Source organism: Podarcis tiliguerta (assembly GCF_965153285.1).
Source record: "Podarcis tiliguerta genome assembly, chromosome: 5".
In the NCBI taxonomy this organism is placed as follows: Eukaryota; Metazoa; Chordata; class Lepidosauria; order Squamata; family Lacertidae; genus Podarcis; species Podarcis tiliguerta.
Window position 1 is genome coordinate 43,485,277 of NC_139538.1, and position 22,723 is coordinate 43,507,999.

Genomic DNA, 22,723 nt, shown 5'->3' on the forward strand with positions numbered 1-22,723 from the left:
TAATTTGTATGTTCAAATGCACATTCACATTAACAGATCTTTTAAAAACCACTCATGCAGAAGTACTCTCAAAGCCTTTTCAACACAGTGAAGCCACATCTGCACCATATATTTAAGGCACTATTATACTACCTTAACTGTCATGGCTTCATAGTTTGTTCAGGGTGTTGTTCGGAGACCCCTATTTCCCTCACAATCCTTCTTCACGGGGACGTGGGAATTGTAGCTCTGTGAGGGAAATAGGGGTTTCCGAATGATTCACAGCACCCTTAACAGACAACAGTCCCCAGGATTCCTTATGAGAAGCCATGGCTGTTAAAATAGTGATTTAAATGCATGGTGCAGGGGTGGCCTAAGTGTATTTTTATCGCCCACAGTTCATGTATCTTCCTTGGAGGTTGTGCTTCATTTGCAACAACAGTATTTTCCCCCTAGCTGTCAAAACACTTTGGGTGGTATTCAGCATAGTTTTACTGAGAGTAGACCTGCTGAAATTAATGTGTGGGGTCCATTCATCTCAGTGAATGCTTGCTAAGTGAAGCTTAGTTGAATACCACCTAATAATGTACCTGAGGGAAATGTGATGCACCCCTCAAATAGCACCTCCCTTGTTGTTATGCTTGCCGTGTGGGAATGTCATTGGTAATACAATGTTTCTTGCGAAATTAGTGCTCAGCAATGCAGCTTCTCCTTCCCATGCCCTGCGTACCCTATTCTGTTAACTTACTCCTTTATCATGTTTAATTATTTTCTTTAATGGAAGCTATCTGATTTCAGGCTGTGTAATTTCTCCTCTGCAATGCTTTCCCAGTAATACTGATTAAAATAGAAAAGCACAGCAAGGCTTGTCTCCCCTTTCCCATCTCACATATTAGGTGAGCCTTTTTTTATTATTTAAAGTATTTGGTACAGGCTGGATCCTGGCCTGGTTCCTGAGTCATTTCTCCATCTCTCCCCTCCATCTGCAGTTCCCCACCCTATTACCAAGGGTCTCTCACCCCTGAAGCAGATTTTCAGTATATACAAGGGGCTGAAGTGAAAGGGGGGGGGGGGGCAAACTTCATTTCATTCATGAAAAGAAAATCGGGTCTCAGACCACTTGCAGCTTTTTTCTCATATGCAAGTGTGCATTTCTAGGAAGGCTGTGGAAGGGATTGGGCAAAACAGTCGCACAACTATTGTCCTTGCATCAAAACCTCCTCGCTTGGCATCACATGTGGATGCAATATTATCGCCGGAATAAGGGACCTCCGAAATGCAGAGGGCCTTTTGTTCCCTGGTAAATGAGATACTGCATCGCAAAACATTCTCCCTCTTCTATCTGTGGCCTCCAACATTAGGGGCAGGGATGCCTGAAGAGTGATGCCTGGAATAGACTCCCCAAGTGCTGCAGATTTGTACCTCTCACATTTGCCTTTTCTATTTTAAAGCTTCTCTTGTTTTCTATTTTAAAGCTGCTTCTCTCCTGAGTGTCACAAATGCTGCGAGTACTTACACAAAGCATCAGTCTCTTAAAACTGAGAGAGAACCAGAGCCAAACATGGGATGTCCCTCTAATAAGGAACAGTTGAGGTGGATGCGAAAGTATCACCTCTCGACCCTGTGCTTGACAGGAAAGCGAATGAAGCGTGGCCAGGGATTTTTTTTAGCTTTGGCCTTTCTCAGCTCATATTTCCAGAAAGATGTTAAAAATTCAGATGTGCTCAAAAACGTTAAAAGTGAAGGTATGCGCCTGTTTCAAGTCGCCACCATATTTTATAGCCAGGCAGCGTCCATCTAATCCCTTTGTTTCTTCATTTATGTAACATTTTTTGCTCCGTTTGGGGGTGGTTACGAGTCTTAACTGATTCATAGCTCAGCTTTTGCAGAGCTTATCTTAATTAACTAGCCGAGTAGCTGAGCTCTTGAAAACAGCTGTGGTTGCACAGAGCAACTTTGCTCAGGCAGAATGCATCTCTCATTTCTAACTAGCCAATGATATTGCCTGAGAATCCCTCGGTGCACAAATGCAGCAGCACTTTAGAGAAAACATTCCAGAAGAAAATAGGGTGGGAGAAGCAGCAAGCTAAAAAGCACTGGAGTAGGCAGATCTCCTCCTTCCTTAAGAAATAGTGTCTGTGAGTGAGCCTATTGTCGGGCAATGAAACAATCAAGAGCCCACCCAACTCCCATAGAGCTTTCTGCAACCTCCCAGCCATTTTCCTGCTCCCAGGAGGCCTGAGGTGCCTAGACCTTGAGGTAAAAGCAGAGGAAACGGGAGGGCAAACACCAAATTCTTTCTCACTGCCTAAAGAGAAGATGGTGGCCTTCCTCTGCAGTGCAATTAATCCCCCTCCCACTTCCCCCTGCCTAGACCCAGAATTAATTACTTGATTATAAACCCCAAGTGGTAGTTAATAATAATCCCCTCAAAATTGGTCTTTGCTGTCATTTCCCCCCTCCCACAAACTCCTTTGCCTGCTCCTAACCAGTTAACATTTCCTCCTGCTCTGTCCTTCCCCTGTTTTCATTAAAGGTTTGAAACTAGGCAGATTTTTTTTCTCCTGAGGGGGATTAGGTGCACTGAGAGAATTAAGGGCAAACGTCTGTGGATTTTCTCTCTCTCTCTCTGTGAGCGTGCCCTTGGTGCAGCGTCTGGAGGTGCCCAGTACCGATCCTGTACTAGCAGCTTTTGGCTGGAGTCCAGCTTCTCCAAGCCAAGCTGTTGAGCAGATGATTCAAACTGAGTAGCCATTTTGGGATTGGTCAGTTAGGTCCAGCTTTCCGCCCTTCTCTCTTTTACAGGAACTCAGTATTTGAGGGCAGAGTATGTTTTCCCCATCTGATAATGGTTTTTAATGCACACACAACAACACACAAATTCAAATGCTCTTCCCCAAAAGCCTGGACAGAAAGATCTTTGCATGCCAACAAATCAGCATCAGTTCTACTGTCATTTGCATAGAGTAAGGCTTGCTACCACATAGAAGAGAGAGGGAGCATTTGGGAGGGTTGGTTCTAAAATGCTTTGCCTTCCTCTAGGTCTATGTATGCTTGGGTCTGTATAAATACTCCGCTATGGCCTCTGAACTAGTTTGGGTGGGCAGTGTTTCTGTCTGTCCTTCATTCGTTCCCCAACCGTAGAAATATAGTAAATATTTATCAGACCTGGGAGAAGTTATCTAATTAGGGAAAATGTGTTCTGCATGAAAATAAATCCAAATTCCTACCCTAAATAATCTAAACTGCACGCTGAAATTGGGCTGCAACAATTGGAGTAATCCTATTCCCATTGGGGAGCAGCAAGGTGTGCTTCTCCAACAAAGAGTAAACTATGCAGTGTCCTAACTGCCTCCTCAGCCATTGATATGGGAGGTGCTCTGTTGGTTAATCATTAGATTAACCATTAGATGAACTTTTTAAAAAAGAGCTTCCCCAACTGATTAGGCAGGTAGATTAAAAAAAACCCACCTAATTAATTTAAAGATTAGTACCCAAAAAAGTCATATGTAATGTGTGCCATCTTAGGAGAGGCATTTCCCCATCTTTCTCCCTGTGCACATATTAAGTGTTGCCTAAAAAGCAAGAAACGTGTTCTTCTTTTGCAACTGTTGTTGTTTTCACTTATGGAATTTATGCAAAGTGGATTGATTTAAAACGCATACAATTAAGGAGTTAACTTCTTCAGTCAGATGATGGCTATTAAAAATAAAATAAGAATCCTGTGCTCTGAAGAAATCAAGCAGATCTTATCACCCACCATCATGTTTTATAAAGCACCCCAAATTCTCCTGTGTGCTGTTCAATGAAAATCTTAAGAGGATGATGCGCTGCCTTTAGGTTCACACTCTGAATTTGGCCAGTACAATGTGATGGCTAAAAGGGTGGGTAGATGGACAGAAGGGGAGGGAACGAAACAAAATATATAGATGTTTGTTTATTTTTGGGGGGGGGGAAAATGATTCTTGATTGGTTCAGAGTCGTCTGAAAGCACATGATACAGCTCCACCACTGAAAGCGCATGGAAGGCCTGGCTCAGAGCTCTCTTGGGAAGTAGGTGTAAGATGCTGCGACTTATGTGGAGGTGGAGTGGGCTGCAAGTTTAATAAATAGATAGTCCTTTCCTTCTGTTTTATGGGAGACAGAGTCTCCTACCTGCCTTATATATATTCAAATGCCCACATGTTTCCAGGATTCCAAGTTCTGTGTGTTCAGTGATCACAACACATGGAACAAATCCAGCCTTGCTTTTACTATACATGCTGCCTGTAGAACAGCTGTTAGGTGTGGTTGTTTTTTTCTCATCAATGGATAGGAGCTGACCCATACAGCCATGTTAATCAACATTATCTCCTTGTATGACAGTCAACGTGGCACATAGGATAAAGTGTTGGATCTCTTTAATCTTGCCCTGCTTTCTCTTTGTCTTTGGAATTGGGAAGAGATTTTTCACAAGGCAGGCTGAGTTGTACGGCGTGGCTTGCTTATTTAAGCCATGTGGGATCTGTGCCACAAATCTTATTTATTCCCTGTGATGTGCCTTGATCTTTCATTGTTGCCTAGTTAACCTAGTGAGTCATCATACTATGATTATGGGAGCCGCTGTGATGTAATGGGTAGAATGTTTGGCTTGAACTGGAGACCTAGATTCAGATCCCTGCTCTGACAAGAATCTCCTTGAGTGGCCTTGGGCACGTTGCTGTCTTTTAAGTCTGGCCTGCCCCAGAGGGCAGTTGCAAGGATAAAATGTCCTTGGCTTTTTGGAAGAAGGGCAGGTGCAAATTAAACAAACATGTAAACTGCAATTATCCACATGATAATTGATCAGCAATAGCCACAGCAATTGGATAGAGCTTAATCATCATGTGAAATAATTGTTGATCGGTACCATAGCTGGACAATGTTATCTGGGACAAAGGTGTGCATTTGACTGTTAAGATTATACACCAAACACATTTGTTGATGCAGAAGATAAAGACTCTGCAGGACTGGTTTATCTGGATCATTTATTATCACAAAAAGCTCATTTGCCAGAAATGAGATCAACTTCCCCTGCTGCATGAAGTCAACCAGGAAGCTTTCTCATCCGAAAAGGTGTTTGCCTAAAGCCCTTTCATCTCTCTTACGTCTTCCAAACCAGTGAAGATCCATTATAAATAATGTCCTTCCCCCACTCATCAGAAAGGACTGAAAATGGCAATGTCTGGATTAATTTCTGCCCCGTGCATTCATTGTGCCATTGTCAAAAGTGCCATTTTATTTCTCCCACCCTGGTCATTTCTCCAGATATGATATCTGGGCTGGATGAGGGCCCGGAAAAGCCAGCCTGGTGAAGGCAGTTAACTAAAAATTGGGCACAATATGGAAGTTGATACCTTCAGTTGATATTACACTAGAGCAGGCTTGCACAACTTGTGACCTACCAAACATGTATACTGATTCATGTTTGTGTCTGTAGAAGAGATGTTGAGTACCTGGTAGGCTAAATGGGTCACAAGTTGTAGAGGTCTGCACTGCGGGATATAAGCATTCCAATATTATTGGTCTCTCTGGTTGCTGTACTATATATTCCTTCCACCACTTAATCTTCCATGTTTCTTCATAGTGTGCTCCTTCCTTCCTTCCTTCCTTCCTTCCTTCCTTTTTGTCAGATCAATCTAAAATGTATTACTTGGCATTTCCTAAATCGTGCTGTTGATAACCAGAGTCAAACTCTTCTGTTATTTACAATGTCTATCTTCTTAGGTGTGTCAGTAGTACATTTTTTAAAAAGTACTTTAAAAATGGCAAGCAGCTATATGGTTTATTGATACAAGAATCATGACAATAATAAAAAATCTCAAAAATTAAATATGAAGTAAAACTGAGGGAAAAGTTACATAAGCCTCAAACAGGACGGAGTCAAGCAAAGTGAAAGCCGAACTCTTGTATATGTTACAGTGTTGCCTATTGTGTTAATAATAACCTTGAAATAATTAACTGTGAGAGCATGAGACTGTTTTTTTTAAAAAATGTTTTAGATATGTGTTTGTTTTGTTTTTAAGTGTATTGGCTTCTGTTCAATGTAGTGCTAAGGTTATGGTTTCCTCAGCGCAAGGATTTTCCTTATACCACAATAATTTATTTCCATCTCCTCCACCAATGTGCTCCACAATCTGTTTTAGGGGTTCTTCCAACCTTCCAGAGCAGACTCAGAGGACTGTGGGGGGCACATGCAGTGGGAGTAGGGAAGGATATTTCCATTGGATTAGTGGGAATTCTTGTAAGGGCTTCTGCCACTGCAACTATTTAGTTGATTAAGGCCCATTATTTTGCTAATTTGTTGCTATTTGCTGCCCTTGACTCCTGGGGGGGAGGGGTCAGATAGAAATTAAATAATTAAAATATTTCTAAATATGTTAAGAAAAGCATGAGTGAGATACCTCTCAGGTTTTCTCACACTGAGATTCATACTTTTCAATTTTTGATTGACAAAACCATGACATTATCACACAACAATTAACACATTTCCAGCATGGAATAGAATTGCCAGTCTACAAGCATGCTTGGGAAAGGTGAGGTTGGTGGGTAGAAACTTTTGCTGTTACTCTCTGAATATGATAAACTAAGCTTGTTCATGGCTTTGGGGATGGAGTTAAAAACACATTTATTCAGGGATTGATCAGACCTTGTTAAGGATGCAATCGATAATCGCAGAGGTGTCCCAGGAGCTATAGGATATTGTGAATCTCCCTCCACAGGCAAAGGGGGAACTGCATTGCTAGAGGTCCTTTCTGGATGACTTCAGAAATTTCTGAGATTGTAGCTGTGATGGAAGCAGGGCTGAAAGGGTAGAGCTTGTGTGGATGTCTGCTCAACAGGATCCTTGTCTCCCTCATAGCACCAAACAGAACCAGAAACCACTGGCATGGAAACATACCCAGTTAATTCCCTTGCTTAAGAGGCAATTGAAGGGAACAAAAAAAGGACAGAAGCAGGGGCTTAGGAGATGGAGGGTACCTCTGTTGTTGATCTCCCACAACTTCCACCAGAAGGGTTGCTCTGCCTGTGGTCTTGAGCCAGTTACCCTGGCTTCAAGGGATCAGAGATGCCTTTTTAAGGGAACGGGCTAATGGTTAGAAGATTCCTTCAGTCTGATCCAGCATGGTATCCAATACCAAAAGGGAGATCTTCCAAGTGAGGAGTGCAGGCCCTCCATCTTCTCCAAACTGGCTACATTATTGTTTTCCCTAGGTTATTTTTGTGGCTAACAAGAAAATTGTTGCTAACAAGAAAATAAGTTTTTGAGGGGCTTGAGGGGATGGGAACTTCAGGATCAAGAAGTCTTGGAGTTCTCCTCATGACATTTTAGCTCTCTGGGTATGTTTTTGAAAGCTCATGTAGGGAACTAGCCAGGAAAAGATGGACGCTGCATATTTATCACACAGGATGGTCCTGAAAAGGCAGTTCGTGTGTCTTCTAGAAACTTTATTCTTTTTTTGGAGCTTGGGAGGGAGACTGCTTTCCTTGTTCTTGTAATGTCACAGTGGCTGTGTGTGGGCATCGCGATGCACCATAGTTTATGCTTTAGCGTGGACATGCAGGTGTCAGGAGCCAGAGTCAGATGTAGGTCAGTGATAAAAGAACACAATGTTGGCGATGTTAACTCTTTAACGAAGAAACCAAAACAGCACAGGCTTAGTGATCCCAGCAACTCTTCCCAGTAGGTCTTGACACCCAATGAGGCGGTTGCAAGGACTGAAGGTTCGCACCTTCCCACAGCTGCCTAAGTGCCCACCTCCCCAGGGTTTTTTCCAAGCAATTGGGGACAGTGTCTGCACGCAACAATCCTCTTCTCTTTTCATTTCTGTGTGTGTTGTGAGAGACTGGGGGGGGGGGGGCTAGCTGCAGCAGGAAGGGGAGACTCCCTGGATTCTTCAGCAGCCGGCCTCATCTCTGTCTCCTGGCCCTCCTCCTCTCCAGCCTCTGAATCAGGGCTGCTCTCTGCCTCAGGCTCTTCCTGCTCACTAAACCCTGTTGCCTTTGGACACCTCCTTCCTTCCTTCTGCTCCCTTTCCCCCCTCTGACCACTCATGGTCATCCTACCATCAGTCTCCTGGCTCTGAGCCTTCTTCCCCTGGGGGTTCCCTTGGGGGTTTCCCAGCTGGTGCCTCCCGCTACTCAGCCTCCAGCCAATCCGTGACAGCGAATGACTCTCTTTTCACTGTTTCACCCAGCAGGAGAAACAAACAACAAAGCCAGACTTCACACTCTGTTCAAAGTGGTTTATTTTGCTACAAGCGAGTCATGATGTGAAGCCAAGCTTTTGCTCTTTGCTCCCCTTTCATAGTTTGTTTGAGGGTTTCCTGGCATGGACATGAACACTAAACCTGGGCAACATTGTTTGTTGCTCCCACTTGCGCAAAGAGAGGAACAAAGCAGTAGTGCTAGTCAATGGGTTTCTGTGAAGAGTGAGAGCTAAGAGTTCTAGAAGACATTTTGACTTATGGCTCTCACTGTAGGTGTGAGATGCAAACTCCATTTGATACATTACATCAAAAGCGGTAATGCATAAGTCATTTTAAAATTATCCTGCTTCCAGGTAACTTGTAAGCCAGTTCTGGAACACACTTTTTCTGTCTCTTGATTGTCTTTCCTCTGTTTGTCCCTTTTCTTGCAGAAGATGCTAGTGAAGCAGCAGGACCGCCTGGAGGAACGCGAACAAGACATTGAGGAGCAGCTCTACAAGTTGGAGTCTGACAAGCGGCTGGTTGAAGTAACTTGGATTTCTCTCTTCTTCCCTCCCCTCCCCAGTGTTAGACGCAAGAAGGATGCTGGGCTGCAGTTACCCACCAGTCAAGGAAATACCTTGATAGAAGAACTGGGAAGGGAGAAAGTTTCAGCCAGCATAGCAATCATGGAACCCTAGGTTTTAAGACCTTATTCTGCCAGAATGACCTTATAAAGGGCATGTATGCTGTAGCTCCTAAGCAAACCCAGTAGCCAAAGTTTAAAGGACACAAGGGTGTGAAGTCTTTGGCAGAGAGAGCAAAAATGACCGACTCTGCAAGCATCTCTCCATACAGCTGTAAATCCAAGAACTTGCTTTGTTCAGGAGGGACGGACCTCTCAAGGTTTGATTCCCATCATCCTATCCCTCCTGGTGCCTTACTTAAGTAACCCTACTTTCTTCTTCTGTGATGAGGAACAAAGACCAAGAGTCCTCACTCACAGCCTCCTTCAAGTTATTATATACCCCATTCTCTTCCTGGTTGCCTGGTGTTCCCTGTGCAATGGTTTAGTTTCCCCCAAACTGGATAGCCACTCTATCCTGTTCCTATCCTGAACAACTCTGTATTCTTGTGGCTCCCTCCTAGTCTGATCAAAGCAAAGTCAGTAACCTATGCTCTTTTGTTCTTCAGAAAAAATTGAGAGCCTGGATAGGTGCCCTAGGCATAGCTACTGCATAAAGGAACACCAGTCATTTAGTTTCAGAGTGCATCCTCCCCACCCAGATAAAGCAAGTAGGTATGAAGGGAGGCTAACAAGAGGCATTTTTCTTCCCCCTTCTATACCACCAGGAGAAGGTGAACCAGCTGAAGGACGAGGTGCGCCTGCAGTATGAGAAGATGCACCAGATCCTTGAGGAGGATCTGCGCAAGACGATGGAGATCCTAGACAAGGCCCAGGCAAAATTCTGCAACGAGAATGCTGCCCAGGTGCTGCACCTCAGCGAGCGGATGCAGGAGGCCAAGAAGCTGCTCAGCTCCGTTCAGGTCATGTATGACAAGACCGAGGACATCAACTTCATGAAGGTGAAGTGGGGGGTGTTTGGGGAAGGGGAGGGTCTGGTGGAGCACTTGGCAGCAGGAATAAGGGAAGGACTTGGAACTTATGTGACAACCCCGACCCCAAAATGGCCGCTTTAAGCTGCGAATATGCCTCAGCTTGACACAGCTTCACTTTCATCCACAGAAATGGAAGCTTCTGCTTTTCCCTCCTACCTCCCATGAATTAATTAACTGTTTGGCACAACTTGGGAGTCCCACTCATTCCTTACACTGGGCTACTTACCTGCCTAAAGAGCATCATGAATGTTGTCTCTTGTGCGGCTAAATTGAGCCCGTAAGGATGACCAAGCTTCAGAGGGAAGAGCTCAACCCAGGGTAGTTTCATCTTCCGAAAGATCTCAGAGATGCGGAGTAATGTTTATTTGTCCGGGTTACTTCTTGTTTTCTACTTGTGTGTAGATACTCAAGAACATCATGCAAAATGTGTGTGCCTTGTGACATTTTAAATTGTCCTACTGAAATTGTGGAAGAACTGATTGGAAAAGGATTGGGTACCCCTTTCTTTATGTGTTCCTAAGAGCAGAGGGGTGTTGGACATATAGCAGGGAGACTCAGGTTCAATTCCCCCCCCTTGGCCTTGAGCCGTTCACCATCTCTGAGTCTAACCCACTTCACAGAGTTGTTCTGAAGAGAAAACAGGAAAACTCAGTGTCGGCTACCCTGAGCTCTTTGGAGGAAGTGGTGGCAAGTAGCACATTATCAGAAATGTGGAGCTGGCGGAGCTCTCAGGGCATAGCCCTGAATGCACATTATGCAGCATTCAGGCTGAAGCTAAGGCAGCCTGGCCAGGCAGTGCCTGGAGCCCTAAGCCTAATCTACCTCACAGGAATGTTATTTAGAATAAGGAGCATCTGGCAACCCAAAGTTAAGGATTAATCTAGGAAGGTGTGCTAGCTGCCATAAGAAACACCAAGCATTTAAGGCTGGGGGAGGGGGGTGATATATATATGGGTGGTTACTACTTTGGAGTAAAGTTCCACCAGGGAAAAGCTCAACATTTCTTAGGTTCAGGAAGATGGGATTTGCAATTTTAGGTGCTGCTTTGTATAACATGTCATACTAGGAGATTTATGTTGCACCTGGTGGGGCACCGACATGTCCCCAACAGGTTTCCCTTTCTGGATTCCTAAACTGAATCTTGTCATGTCATGCAGCAGGCTAATGAATACAAGGGGCATCTCAACTTGTGCTCTGGTGTAAGATATTGCTGAGCAACCCCCTCTCGGGTTAATCTCCCCATCACATAGACCAGATGGCCCACTCCTCATTTTAGAAAGACGATATGCCCTTGACCCCTTGAACAGTGCTGTCTGTCAAAAAGAGGCTTTCCAAGTAAATCTCAGCAGCTGATTGGCAGGGTATTTACACCCTACTGGAGTATATCCCTTTAGCTGAGCTGATCCACCAATGTTGGCCTAATTGTGCTTCAATAAATATCCAGAACCTGGAGTGGTAGCCTCTAGCAAATGGATTTTTTTCATTTATTTTTTTGCTAGGGTGCAATATAGCTATATAAAATGGCCTTTGAGCTGGAAGATAGAATTTTTTGTTGGCATTGTTCTGACAGTAGGGAGATGACATGAGGCTAGAGTGGTGGAGGGAAATGAAAGCAATAACCTCTGTAATCTTGTGCCTCAGAGTTAGTGGTTTGTTCTGGACTGTAGCTAAAGTGACAAGTTAAAGTCTAAAATCAAGATGCTGATTTAACTATGTTGTTTGTGTGGGGAGCTGAAGTTCCCATAATCATCATCATCATCATCATCATCATCTGAATTAAAGATTTACAAGGCAGTTTCTGCCTGGCACACCTGGTTGCTTCAGAGAGCATACTCACAAGACGAATGAAAACGGCCCTTCTAGTTCCACCTTTGTTATCCTGGAGGAATGGAGCCAAGCCATAAATTACTCAGAAGAATTCTTCAAAGTGGCAGCATTTATTTTGCTTTTGTTAAGGTGCTGTGCACTGCTAAGGACTGAGCTTGAAATCTGGTGGCAGATGCTTCCATTCAACAGAGGGATGCAAAGGTGTTGTTTGAGTCTCAAATAATAGACTTTTGGTATAGTAACAGCAGCTTAGCATTATGTAGTACTTCAAAGTGGATTACATATATTATCATTACAACGTTTTTACAACAGCCCTGTAAAACAGCCCAGCTTTATCTACCTTTAGTTCATTATAAGGAGCTGCATAATTCTGAGGCTAGTGACCTACAAGGCTCAGTACTGCAGCCCTGACTGACATTGGACTTCAGGGCCTTGGCTTTGTCAGCCTTAGCCTTGTTGCCTAAGATCCTTCTGCTGCAGATGCAGGGACTAAATCTGGGATCTCTACCTATGTGCTTTGCTCTGAGTTGTGGCCTCTCTCAGATAGTGCTGCTGTATCTGGGAAGTACAGTGTGTGGCTGTTTGTGAGGATGGGTGGTTGAGTAAGAGCAATGTCCTTCATATGAAATCAATGAGGGTGCGAGGGAGACAAAAGAGAAATATACAGAAATGGGAAAAGGTGCTGCTGCTGTGCCACAAGAGGTCTGCATGACTTACAGCTTCTGATTCCATTTTCTTTATTGCCTCCTAGAATACCAAGTCGGTGAAAATCTTGATGGATAGGTAAGAAATCAATTTCCTGGCAGTCTGGGTTTGGGTGAAGGAGGGTCTATGATACATGTCTATGATACAGCTAATCTAGAGGATCTTCTTTGGGGAGAGCAATAGGTAGCAAAAGGAGTGTTTTGTAGACATCTTAAGCTACTGTTCCTCCCACGGCATTGGGGAAACCTTGCGATAGAGTTCCATCAGACTGTGGTCTACTTCATTCATGTGGTCCCTGGCATGTCTAAAAAAACAGCAGGTAAAGGCTGTGGTACGTAGGTGGTCTGTGGACAAATGCCAGCTCCCTCGGCCTGAAGTGAGATGAGCACCACACCCTATAGTTGCCTTTGACTGGACTTTACCATCCTTAAAATTCATACAGCGTCTAGCATTACAATTGCTGCAACAGACAGAAAAGTCATCAAGTGGGGGAGGAGTTTGGGAACTGCTGCTTTATCGGGGAGTTACAGTCTTGCTAGAAGTAGGGATGAGGTGCTACTGCTGAATTCTAGTGTTTATATCTTGAGCTCAGCACAGTGCTAAGAAGAGAAGAAGCCTTATTTACTGTGAAAGAATTAGGATGCATGATCTGTTCAGCTTTCCTGAAAGAAAGCTGAGAGAAAAATGGATTATAATGCCTATCCACTTCCACAGGTAGAAAATACTTGGTACTAAAGGTGTTTTTTCATGAATTGGAGGGAGATGAGATGAGAACTGATTGACGAGCTGTGCAAAATCCAGTTAAAAATCAGCACAGCGTTTTCAGGGGCAATTCTAACCTGCAAGACAGGTTGTTCACACTTTGTAAGAATCTTGTTGACCAAATCCCACCTCTCAAAGAGTGTATCTTCTTGAACTGCACTCAAGTCATGCCTCTGTCTTATCTGTGGGTCCTGTGTTACTTAGCTGTAGGCAATGTGTGTGTGTGTGCAGTAGTGGCGTGCAGGGGGGGGCGCTCTTACAGCATTGGGTTCTGCTCTGTAGCTCCACTCACAATGCAAAATAAAAATAAAATAAAACTGTGTTAGTGAAACTAGGTAATTTTGATCAGTATTAATGACAGGAAAATGTTGAAAGAGAATATGGTAGTGGTGAATGGAATTAAAGCGAGTAATGTGGCGCGACACAAAGTCAAGGAAAGAACCAGCTGGCCCAACTCAGAAGGGAATTACAATCTGCTTTCCAGCAGATAGTAGAAGGAAGAAAGTCAGTACAGTACTTCAGTCTGTAATGTCGTATAATGCCCCCCCCCTTTTTTTTAAAGGACCCAGAACTGCACAGGAGGCAGCCTGCCCCCTCCCAAGATTGGCCACCTCAATTCCAAGCTCTTCCTGAATGAGATTGCCAAGAAGGAAAAACAGTTGCGGAAGCTTCTGGAAGGTGAGTGATGTCTCTCTTGACCCTTCCATCTCCTAGGCACACCTGAACCCAGGAGGGAATGCTCTAATCTGTCTTTGTATACGATACACAGCCTTGGTGTTGCTGATCAGAGTGGTGCTTTGAACTAGAAATCCAAATATCATTGAAAGGGTGAGGGTGGGAAAGGGGCGGATGTTCCATGCCAGGGTTTTCTCAGGGGCCAAGTTTATTTTTGCTGTATGTTATTGTTTGAGATCAGTCTCTTGGATTTGACCATTACTTGTCACCAGCTAGCTACCCTGAGATTAGGGCAAATGATTAAAAAACCCAGAAAATTCTGCGGTCACATGTAATTTCTTCTATATATATAAAAGTGAAGTAGGAAGTAGCAGTGCTGGAATACATGAGACTGTCTTGAGCCTCCCCGGCCCCAAGGCGAATGGCTTTCAAAGCAGAGGAGAGTGATCCTAAAAGGGTATGGGCAGTTTGTTAAGGGTAGTTCTTCTTATTCCTGCAGTGCGGTTGATCCCAGAGTAATCTTGGGGCAATTTATGATCTCTGATTAGGAAGGAAGGTTTTTCTTTGTCTTTGTCTTGTTTTTGGTACCTGTCTTTCAAATCAGGAACAGTTGGATGTTACACTTGGAAATACTTGGATGATGTGTTTTCATGACTTAGAGAAACACACGATGTCCAGGTTTGCAAGCTTTAACTCTGATATTTCAGGCTAGTTGCCTCTTCTCTTCCTCCTCCCCCAATAGACAGTGTTGCCTCTGACTTCTATTGTCCTTTGCAGCCCGCTCCACTTGGAAGTACTGTCCACTAAATCTTTGGGAACGACATACTTCCAATTAACAAATTGTATAGGGTCTGCAACCTTTTAGTCTGATTCCTAAGCATATTTGCTTGCGGCATTTTCAGGGGCTCACTCGTATGTAACATGGCATAAGTTCTCAGCCATAGCCTTCCTCTTTTGGTCTCTGTATTTCTTTCTGTGTGTCCAAATACAATCCCAGTGCCTGTCAGGAAAGCTCTTATTACACTCTGTAAGAAACCTTAAATGTACATGCTGTTTTCAGTGTGACTATGACTCAGCAAAGATAGTACTCCTGTCAACCCCCTCTTTAAAACACTTTCACTTTTGGGTTGCAGTAACAAAAACATCACAGGCAACGCATGGGAGGGGAAAACATTGCTCTATAAGTTGGCTGTAGTTTGGCTTCAGCTGGAGTGCTTTTCCATTTTTGAAAGGGATTTGGAGTGTGTGTGTGAGACCGTGGGTTAAGCACGCAAAGAAAAGATAGCGCAGCTGAGCTTGACACAAAGAAGGCTTGGGATATGGTATTAGATTTGACACCCAAAATAGTGGCTGTTGTGAAGAAGAAGGCAGCGAATGGGCTGTATGCCAGCATCGTAATGCTCAGGGGTGGGAAACCTCAGGCTCTGGGGGCTAGATGTGGCCCTCCAGACCTTTCTAATGGCACTTGGGATTCTGCCCCCACCCCCATAGCCCTCACTGCCTCCACATTTTCTTTTAGTGTTTCTGCTTAGGTAGAGTATATACTTGAAGTGCAAAAATGCCTCTTGCTGGTCTGGCGGGAGAGAGGTGTGGCTGGGCATATAAAGTGTTTTATTTGTAGAGAAAGCTCTGGCTTTTGTGTGGCTGTAATGTAGACAGTCACACCCATTTCTCTGCCCACTTTTGCCTTTGGTTCCGCCTACCCCTGGCATGCCGTGCCCCTCCCCACTGAAAGAATGCCCAAGGAGGAATGCAGCAGCAGCCCTCTGGCTATACACAGTTCCATGGAGGTAAGTCCTACTGAGTTCAAAGGGACTTACTTCTGAGTAGGTGTGTATAGGATTGCAGTGTGAGGCTAGGATAAGAAGCAGGGGGTTCAAATTGCAGCCTTCCCAATCTAGGATAAATATTGAAAGGGTTGGGGGAGAGCCCTCCTGAATTCTAAAATCAGTTTGGCAGTAAATCTATTTCCCTTCAGCAGAGATAGAGCTTCCTTCCCTGGGAATTTTGAAGAATAAGCTGAATGGAAATCTGTCAAAGGTGGTTTAAATCTAGGGATATCAGGGAATTGGAGTCGGCTCCCTGATTCTCTGAGTCTGCAAAGAGAATAGGCTATGCTGAAAATGTCTTATATTCCAAGCTGATGATCAAGAAGCCTTTGAGAAGCTACTAAATATGAGCATTGACCTGCAACTAGTTTTGCCAAAGGGTGAAAAAGTGCAGAGCAAGCACAAGGCTGGATAGCAGAACAACCAAGAATAGGGTGGAAAGATTGCTAATTGCAGGAGGTTCAAAAAAAGAGAAAAAAGAATGACTGTTGTGGAACAAGAAGTCACAATGGTTTAACGAAGCTTTCCCCAACCCAAAACACTCTAGATGTTTGGGAGTGCAGTGCCATTAGCCCTAGACAGCATAGCAGCTGTAATAAAAAATACCTTGAGGACACAAGGTTGAGGAGAGATCGCTTGATGGGTCAAAAAGGGAATGATCTTCCAGGCAGAGGGAGCAAGCAACATCTCAGAAGGTTTGAATATGAGCTTGGGAAAACAAATGGCAGGGCTCATAGAATTCTAGTTGGCTCTAGTGGTATCTTGGTGTTTGCTTGCCTGACATCACCACCAGAATACCTTAAAATCCTGGTCTGGATTTTCAGCCATATGTGGACTTGAAAAATTCAAGTCCATCCAGCTCAGCTTTGTCTTCTCCAGGTGTTGTAGTTCTCTCCACCCCCTTATCCCTTGGTTTCTTAGCCCCTGGACTTTGCTAAATTACTCCACTAATAATACAGAGCATCCCAAGTCTGGACTTGCCTAGCAAGCAGGGTGTGAGGTAATTCTTGGCTGGCAGAAGTCACTTAATGCAACCAGACGTTCACCTTGTACCTCCTGTGGCTGGAATAGGCCAGGGGGTGGGAAATTAGGGACATGGTTAAAGGGTTGTGGCTATAAAGCTTCACCTTTGAGCTCCTGGGATAGGTTCCCCCAAAGCCAGGTTCTGCATCAAAAACACCTCCAACTCAATTATGCAAATACAATAAGCAATGCATATTAGCACCATCTTCAGATTTTTGGCACTAGACCGTGGGTATGCCATTTTGTGAAACTTGTATTTTCTGTTCATTTGTTTAGTGTAAGAACTGAAGGCTGGCAGGCAGTTCTGAGTTCTAAAACAGGAAGGGCCTGGGATGTTGCCTTTTTCTGTAGTGTTTGGCACTATGCAGGTCTTCTCTGCCAGATTATAGAGGACATTATGTGGTCACAGATTTTCTGGTTCCACATGCCTCTGAAGGATCATTCTCTGACATTTAGTACTTGGTGAGTTTATCCTAAAACAAAACCCCTTAACTTACTTCCATGCCGGGTTTGTTTACATAGTGGAAGAACTAAGAGAACAGTGAGCAAAATGCCAGGAAAATCTGTAAATGATTGGTGACTCTTTCCCCCAGCTTGTGTTCTTGTGCTTTTTAGTATGTGGTTGTGAGGTCAGACCTTATACTTTGACATTCTCTGCCGAGGCCTATATTGCTGCATGGAAAACTGGGCAATTGGATCTCTGCCGGAGGAGGGGAGGGGTTTGCTTCTAGTTGGCTCATGGAACTTGGAAAAGAGGGCTGTCTTCTTGCTCAAGGTGACAGCACGTTGTCTTCTCTGTTTCCTTCAGGTCCCTTCAGCACCTCGGTGCCGTTCCTGCAGAGCATCCCTATGTACCCTTGCAGCGTCAGTAATTCAGGAGCCGAGAAGCGCAAGCACTCCACAGCTTTCCCGGAAGCCAGCTTCTTGGAGCCCTCTTCGGGACCTGTGGCCAGCCAGTATGTGAGCCAGGGGGCTTCGGCTGCTGAAGGCCAGTCTGCACAACCCATGGTGCCTTGTAGCTCCACCCAGCACATAGTAGGACTTCCCAGTGGCCCCCAACCAGTTCACTCTGGCTCGATGTTCAACCCTTCTCACTACCCCAACAGCACATCATCTCAGCAGTCTGTGCTGTCTCAGTATGGTGGGCGCAAAATCCTGGTCTGCTCGGTGGACAACTGTTACTGTTCCTCAGTATCCAATCACAGCGGGCATCAACCGTACCCACGGTCAGGCCACTTTCCATGGACAGTGTCGTCGCAGGAATATTCCCACCCCCTCCCACCTGCTCCCTCCGTACCTCAGTCGCTTCCGGGATTGGCAGTGAGAGAATGGATTGATGCATCTCAGCAACATGGACGCCAGGATTTCTATAGAGTTTATGGTCAGCCTTCCACCAAACACTATGTCACCAGTTAACCATCTGGTTTGGATAGAATCTTTACTGATTTTTGAAAGTTTTTTTGTTTTTTTTAATCTAGCTTTTGTTGTCGTCGTCATTTTTAAATCAAACCCATTTCCATTATTCCCTACCACTTGCCAGAATCTGAGAGGGGCATTGCTGTCATCTCTGTCTTTAATTTAATTTAATTTTTTTTAATCTTCCTTTGTATCAGGATGGGCGGGAGGGTGGGGGAAGCTGTGGAAAGAAAATTAACAAGGATATCAATCAAGCATCTATTTCTGGATCATGTGACATTGCTACTTTCCGGTTTGGAAAACTTTTAAAGGGACAGATGATCCTTTTCTATTTCAAAGTCTCTGGGCTCTTTTGGTTTTGCTTTTTAAAATTCTTTTTCGCCTCCCATTTTTTTAAGAGGAGAAAATTTCTATCATTGATTCATTAAGAAATGACATTTGTAGATTTTTTTTTTAAAGGCTGATTTTTTTTGTGTTAAAAGACCACGTATCGTGCATATTGGCATTTTTTTTCCTTCTTCTTTCAGAGATTTGTAAATACACAATGGCAGGAAATGAAATGCACAAAAAAAGGGAAAAGAAACTTTTAAAAAAAGAAATAAAAAAAATCTGTTTTAGTTTCCAGGAGGGAAGTGTGTGTGTCAAGATGCACACAATCCTTCCTGTGTTTCGTTGATGCAACTTCCTCTAACAAGCACTTTGTATTAAAAAAAAGTGGACTTCCTGTTATAAGGTGCAGGTATTTATTCTGTAACCAATTTTAGAACACACACAAAAAATATTCAAATAAATGTGATCACTTAGTGCACATGCTTTGTTCTGCTTTGCCTCCGCGGGCACTATTTCAACCAACGCCTCATCTGGGAACAGGAAAACGTTACTCAAACAGAAAACTGACAGCATTTAAAAATAGTTTGCACTTTGGAATAATCTCAATCAGAAATGCAAGTGCCAGGTAACTGTTGAAGAAGGCTGGTCAAATATGCTGCACAATATCCTGCACCTTCTGGAGTAAATCAGGAATATAGTTCGGATATAATCATTGAATTGAACATGAATTGGTGTAGTACTGCAGAATAAAAGGTATATGTAACTTACGGGTATTTAGAAATAAGATGCACAGCATGTGACAGATGGGTTCTTATACTCCTCACCTGCTAGGCCCTGGTTAAAAATGTGAGACTCGGTTAAATTAAGAAAGATGTAGCTCTTCATATAGGATATTTTGGCCAGTGCATTGCAGTGCAGACTACGTCACACTCTTTGGTTTCCCAAACATTTCTTCTTTCATTTAAAACACCATTTTCTAATTCATTTGGTAGCATTGTTTGCAAAAGTTAATGGCTATACTAGAGATGCAGTTTTTAAACCATTAATGAACATTAATGTATAGCTCTGTTGTACGATATGTAGGATACAGTCCCATGTACCCTGTCATCAAACACAGTGAGTCTTACCTCTGGGTGTATTTGCACTGGATTGCACTATTGGTCAATCTTTGTTTTTTTTACCTGGAGTTTAAATTCACCATCCCTTTGAACTCCAAGTACAAAACAACTCCTTTTAACCCCTGCTTTTGCTTCTGCAACATTTGTATTTTTGTCAAAGAGAAATGATTGGGGCTGAGAGAGAAGTGATTTACCCAAGGTCATAAATAGTAAGCATGGGTAAGTAAATAAGTATTGGTGGGGACTGGACCCTAAACATCAAGTGCTATAATCATCCACATCACCCTCACAAACCCAATTCCCCTTCCAAAACTGCACCCTCACTTTCGTTTCCCCCCTCTGCTTTCTCTACACGAAGGAAAGAAAATCACCCCTTTTTTCTCTCTCATGCAGGTCCATTTCCCCATCAACAGCCAGATCCTATGCATTAACGCCTGGGCCTCTGTTATCTTCCTTCCATCTGCAGTGTAAAAGAGTAGGAAAATAAAGACAATAGAAATTCAAAATATGTGCAGCCAATGAATTTGCAGTCACACCAGTGCCAGAATCAACCAGCCTGTCTGCCTGACTCAACAATGGGAGCACCATGTGGCACTCATGGTCTGTAGAAATAGGCAGAGAGAGTGAACCAATTTTATGCGCTGAGTTTCAAGCATCCTGTTTTTATTTAGGTTTTGCGCATGCACATTGACTTTTAATGGTTTGATTCACCCTAAAGAACAGGGCCAAATTACAGCATCATTTTTTGTTTGTTTTTTTGCCCTCAAGATGGCACTTAAGTATGCCACTTTTGAATCAAATTGCCTCATCATACAGTGATACATTATTATTATTATTATTATTATTATTATTATTATTATTATTACACTTATGCTGTTTGACAGTGTTAAAATCTAAGCGGGTTATAAGAAATATTAAAAGGCTATAAATAAAAACAGTTAAACAAAAATTTTAAGATAATTAAAATGAACAGTAAGACATATTAAAACGTGGCTAGATCTGCCTAAACTAATTTTTTCTATTCAGGGGATGGAAAGATGACAGTGAAGGTGCCTGACTGGTGTCACTAGGCAGGGATTTGTAGTTGTTTCTATATTCTCATCCATCTGGTATGTCTGGAAAAGTTTGAAGAGGCAATGATTAGTCTATCAATTTCCAGCTTTCTGTGGTTTAGCTTTCTTTGGTCATGATTCCTAATCCCCTGAAGTTCATCCCATTAATATCTTAAGAGACTTGTGGATAGTGGCTTTTCATCAGTAATGGAATATCCCGCTCCTGCCCCTCTCCACAGCCATTTATGTGCACATGGCTGGACTAACCATCTCAAGATCTGTTCTAGACAAGCGGTTCTATCTGATTCATTACTTTTTGTCAACTTTGATCAAATTTGGCTTTCCAAATTGCTAGGGCGGTGATGGTGCTGAGTAGTGGCTTGCAGTTACAGAGCTTCCATCCTTCACTTGATGCAGTGCAATTAGTCGGAATAAGGAATGTGACCAGTCAGGTATATAGGATGAGTTTGGGCTGTGGCCTCTTCCGTAAGTTTCTCTCTTTCTTGATCCAGCAGGAAAAAAGGCAGCCACGATTACTCCCAAGTGGCACAGCTAGAGTCCTGCTTTCTTTGGCATATGTGGGAGAGAAGGGGGATGACAGGACCAGATAATTAACACCTTCCTTATCACCTGATCCACTGGGAAATTTAAAGGTACATGGGACAAGTGAAAATCAGAGGGGCAAAACTAGATAAAACAGCAGGTTGTCTCTCTTGTTTCAAATGCAAGTCTGCACCACATACACAAAGTTTCCCTCCTCCAACACCATTTTTCCCTCAGCTGGACCTGGCTGGAGAAAAGGCCTCTGAGAGAACAGTGTTGGGAATAATTGGCAGGCAAAAGGACTTTTTGTGTAGATTTATTTCATTTTTTTAATCTAAATGCATGTACAGCAGAAATATTGCAAGATCAACACATAAGAAGTACACACATTCATTCTCTCTCTTTTTCTCTCTCTCAAATTGCAATAGGCATGGCTGGGATCTACCTTTGGGAAGGCAAAACTTGTCTCAGCTGTGGTAAACCTTTGTACCTCCAGATGTTGCTGAACTTCGCCCATCATCCCTGCTTGCTAGAAATGTAGTTCAGCAACATCTGGAGGGCCAAAAGTTCACCACACCTAGCCCCTCCAAATAAAAACATTTTCAGTGACACAATCAGAAGAGCCTGTCTATCCTGATGACAGCGGTGATTGACCCAGGGTATGGGGAATGAGGCAATCTTTCAAGTATCCTAATCCCAAGTTATTAATCATTTTAAATGCTAGCACCAAAATCCTAAATGTGGCCTTGTAGCATATTGCCAGCCTGTGCAGGTGTGTCAACAAAAGTGTTGCCTTGCTGACCTTCGGCCATGCCAATTTGCTGCAGCTTCTGGATCAGCCTTAAGGGCAGTCCCACATAGAGCTCATCACAGTAACTTGAGTCTTAAGGTTGCCATTTTAGAAGGAAGTCTGCTGCTGTTGCAGCTCCTGCTTTCAAAGTGCAATTGTATACATGGAGTTCAATGGAGCTCATTTCCAAGGAAGCGTATAGGATTGCTTCTGCTTCTGAGATGATGATGTCAGGGCCTTCACATGTTACATCACATAATGTAGTCTAGAGTAAGGTTATCAGATTTTTTTCAATGAATCCAGGGATACTTTTCAAGTTCAGTCGGAATGATAGTGGAAATGGTAGGGGACTGATTTGTAAATCCAGGGACTGTCCCCGGGAAATGGGGACATCTGGTAACCTTAGTCTACAGAGAGGTATATAAGATCCTGCTGCTGTATTGTAATGGGATAGTTGGGAGCAGATTTGTGCATCACAAGCATAGAAATTGAACACAAGGTTCTGCTTTGAGCACGTTACTGTGTATAATAATGGCAATGTATGTGTCCAAAGCACAACAATAAAAACAGCCATTTGTTTTTTAATACTGACCTTTCTAAGGAAGAAAAGTAGTGTAAGCCACTTCTAAACACTGAACAGAGGGAACAGCTTAGTCACGATGGCTATGTTCTAATTCCCTCGTCAGAGGAAATATGCCACTGAAGTGATGGGACAAGCAGGAGATTCTGTAAGCATGTATTTAAGCATGTAATGCCATTTCAAAGGGAACAGGAGTTATTCCCTTTTCCAAAACTTAATGGAAAAGGCCCAACCTCCAGTTCTCTATTAATCCAAGGGCTGGTTTGA

At 43.4% G+C, this 22,723-nt stretch overlaps 1 protein-coding gene across 3 annotated transcripts in view; it reads left to right on the forward strand.

Annotated features, from left to right (window-relative positions):
• TRIM8 (tripartite motif containing 8) overlaps positions 1 to 19,997 on the forward strand; it is a 65,560-nt gene extending 45,563 nt beyond the window's left edge. For 2 of the 3 annotated variants that reach the window (XM_083441559.1, XM_083441558.1), the window contains exons 3-8: positions 8,639 to 8,734; positions 9,540 to 9,773; positions 12,385 to 12,416; positions 13,663 to 13,778; positions 17,436 to 18,008; positions 19,885 to 19,997. In XM_083441559.1, coding sequence (XP_083297685.1) covers positions 8,639 to 8,734; positions 9,540 to 9,773; positions 12,385 to 12,416; positions 13,663 to 13,778; positions 17,436 to 18,008; positions 19,885 to 19,922 — 1,089 coding nt within the window. In that variant the 3' untranslated portion in view covers positions 19,923 to 19,997. Of the gene's footprint in view, positions 1 to 8,638; positions 8,735 to 9,539; positions 9,774 to 12,384; positions 12,417 to 13,662; positions 13,779 to 17,435; positions 18,852 to 19,884 lie in introns of those variants that run through there. The other variant, XM_083441560.1, reaches the window with a different exon arrangement.
• Positions 19,998 to 22,723: the final 2,726 nt, after the last annotated feature.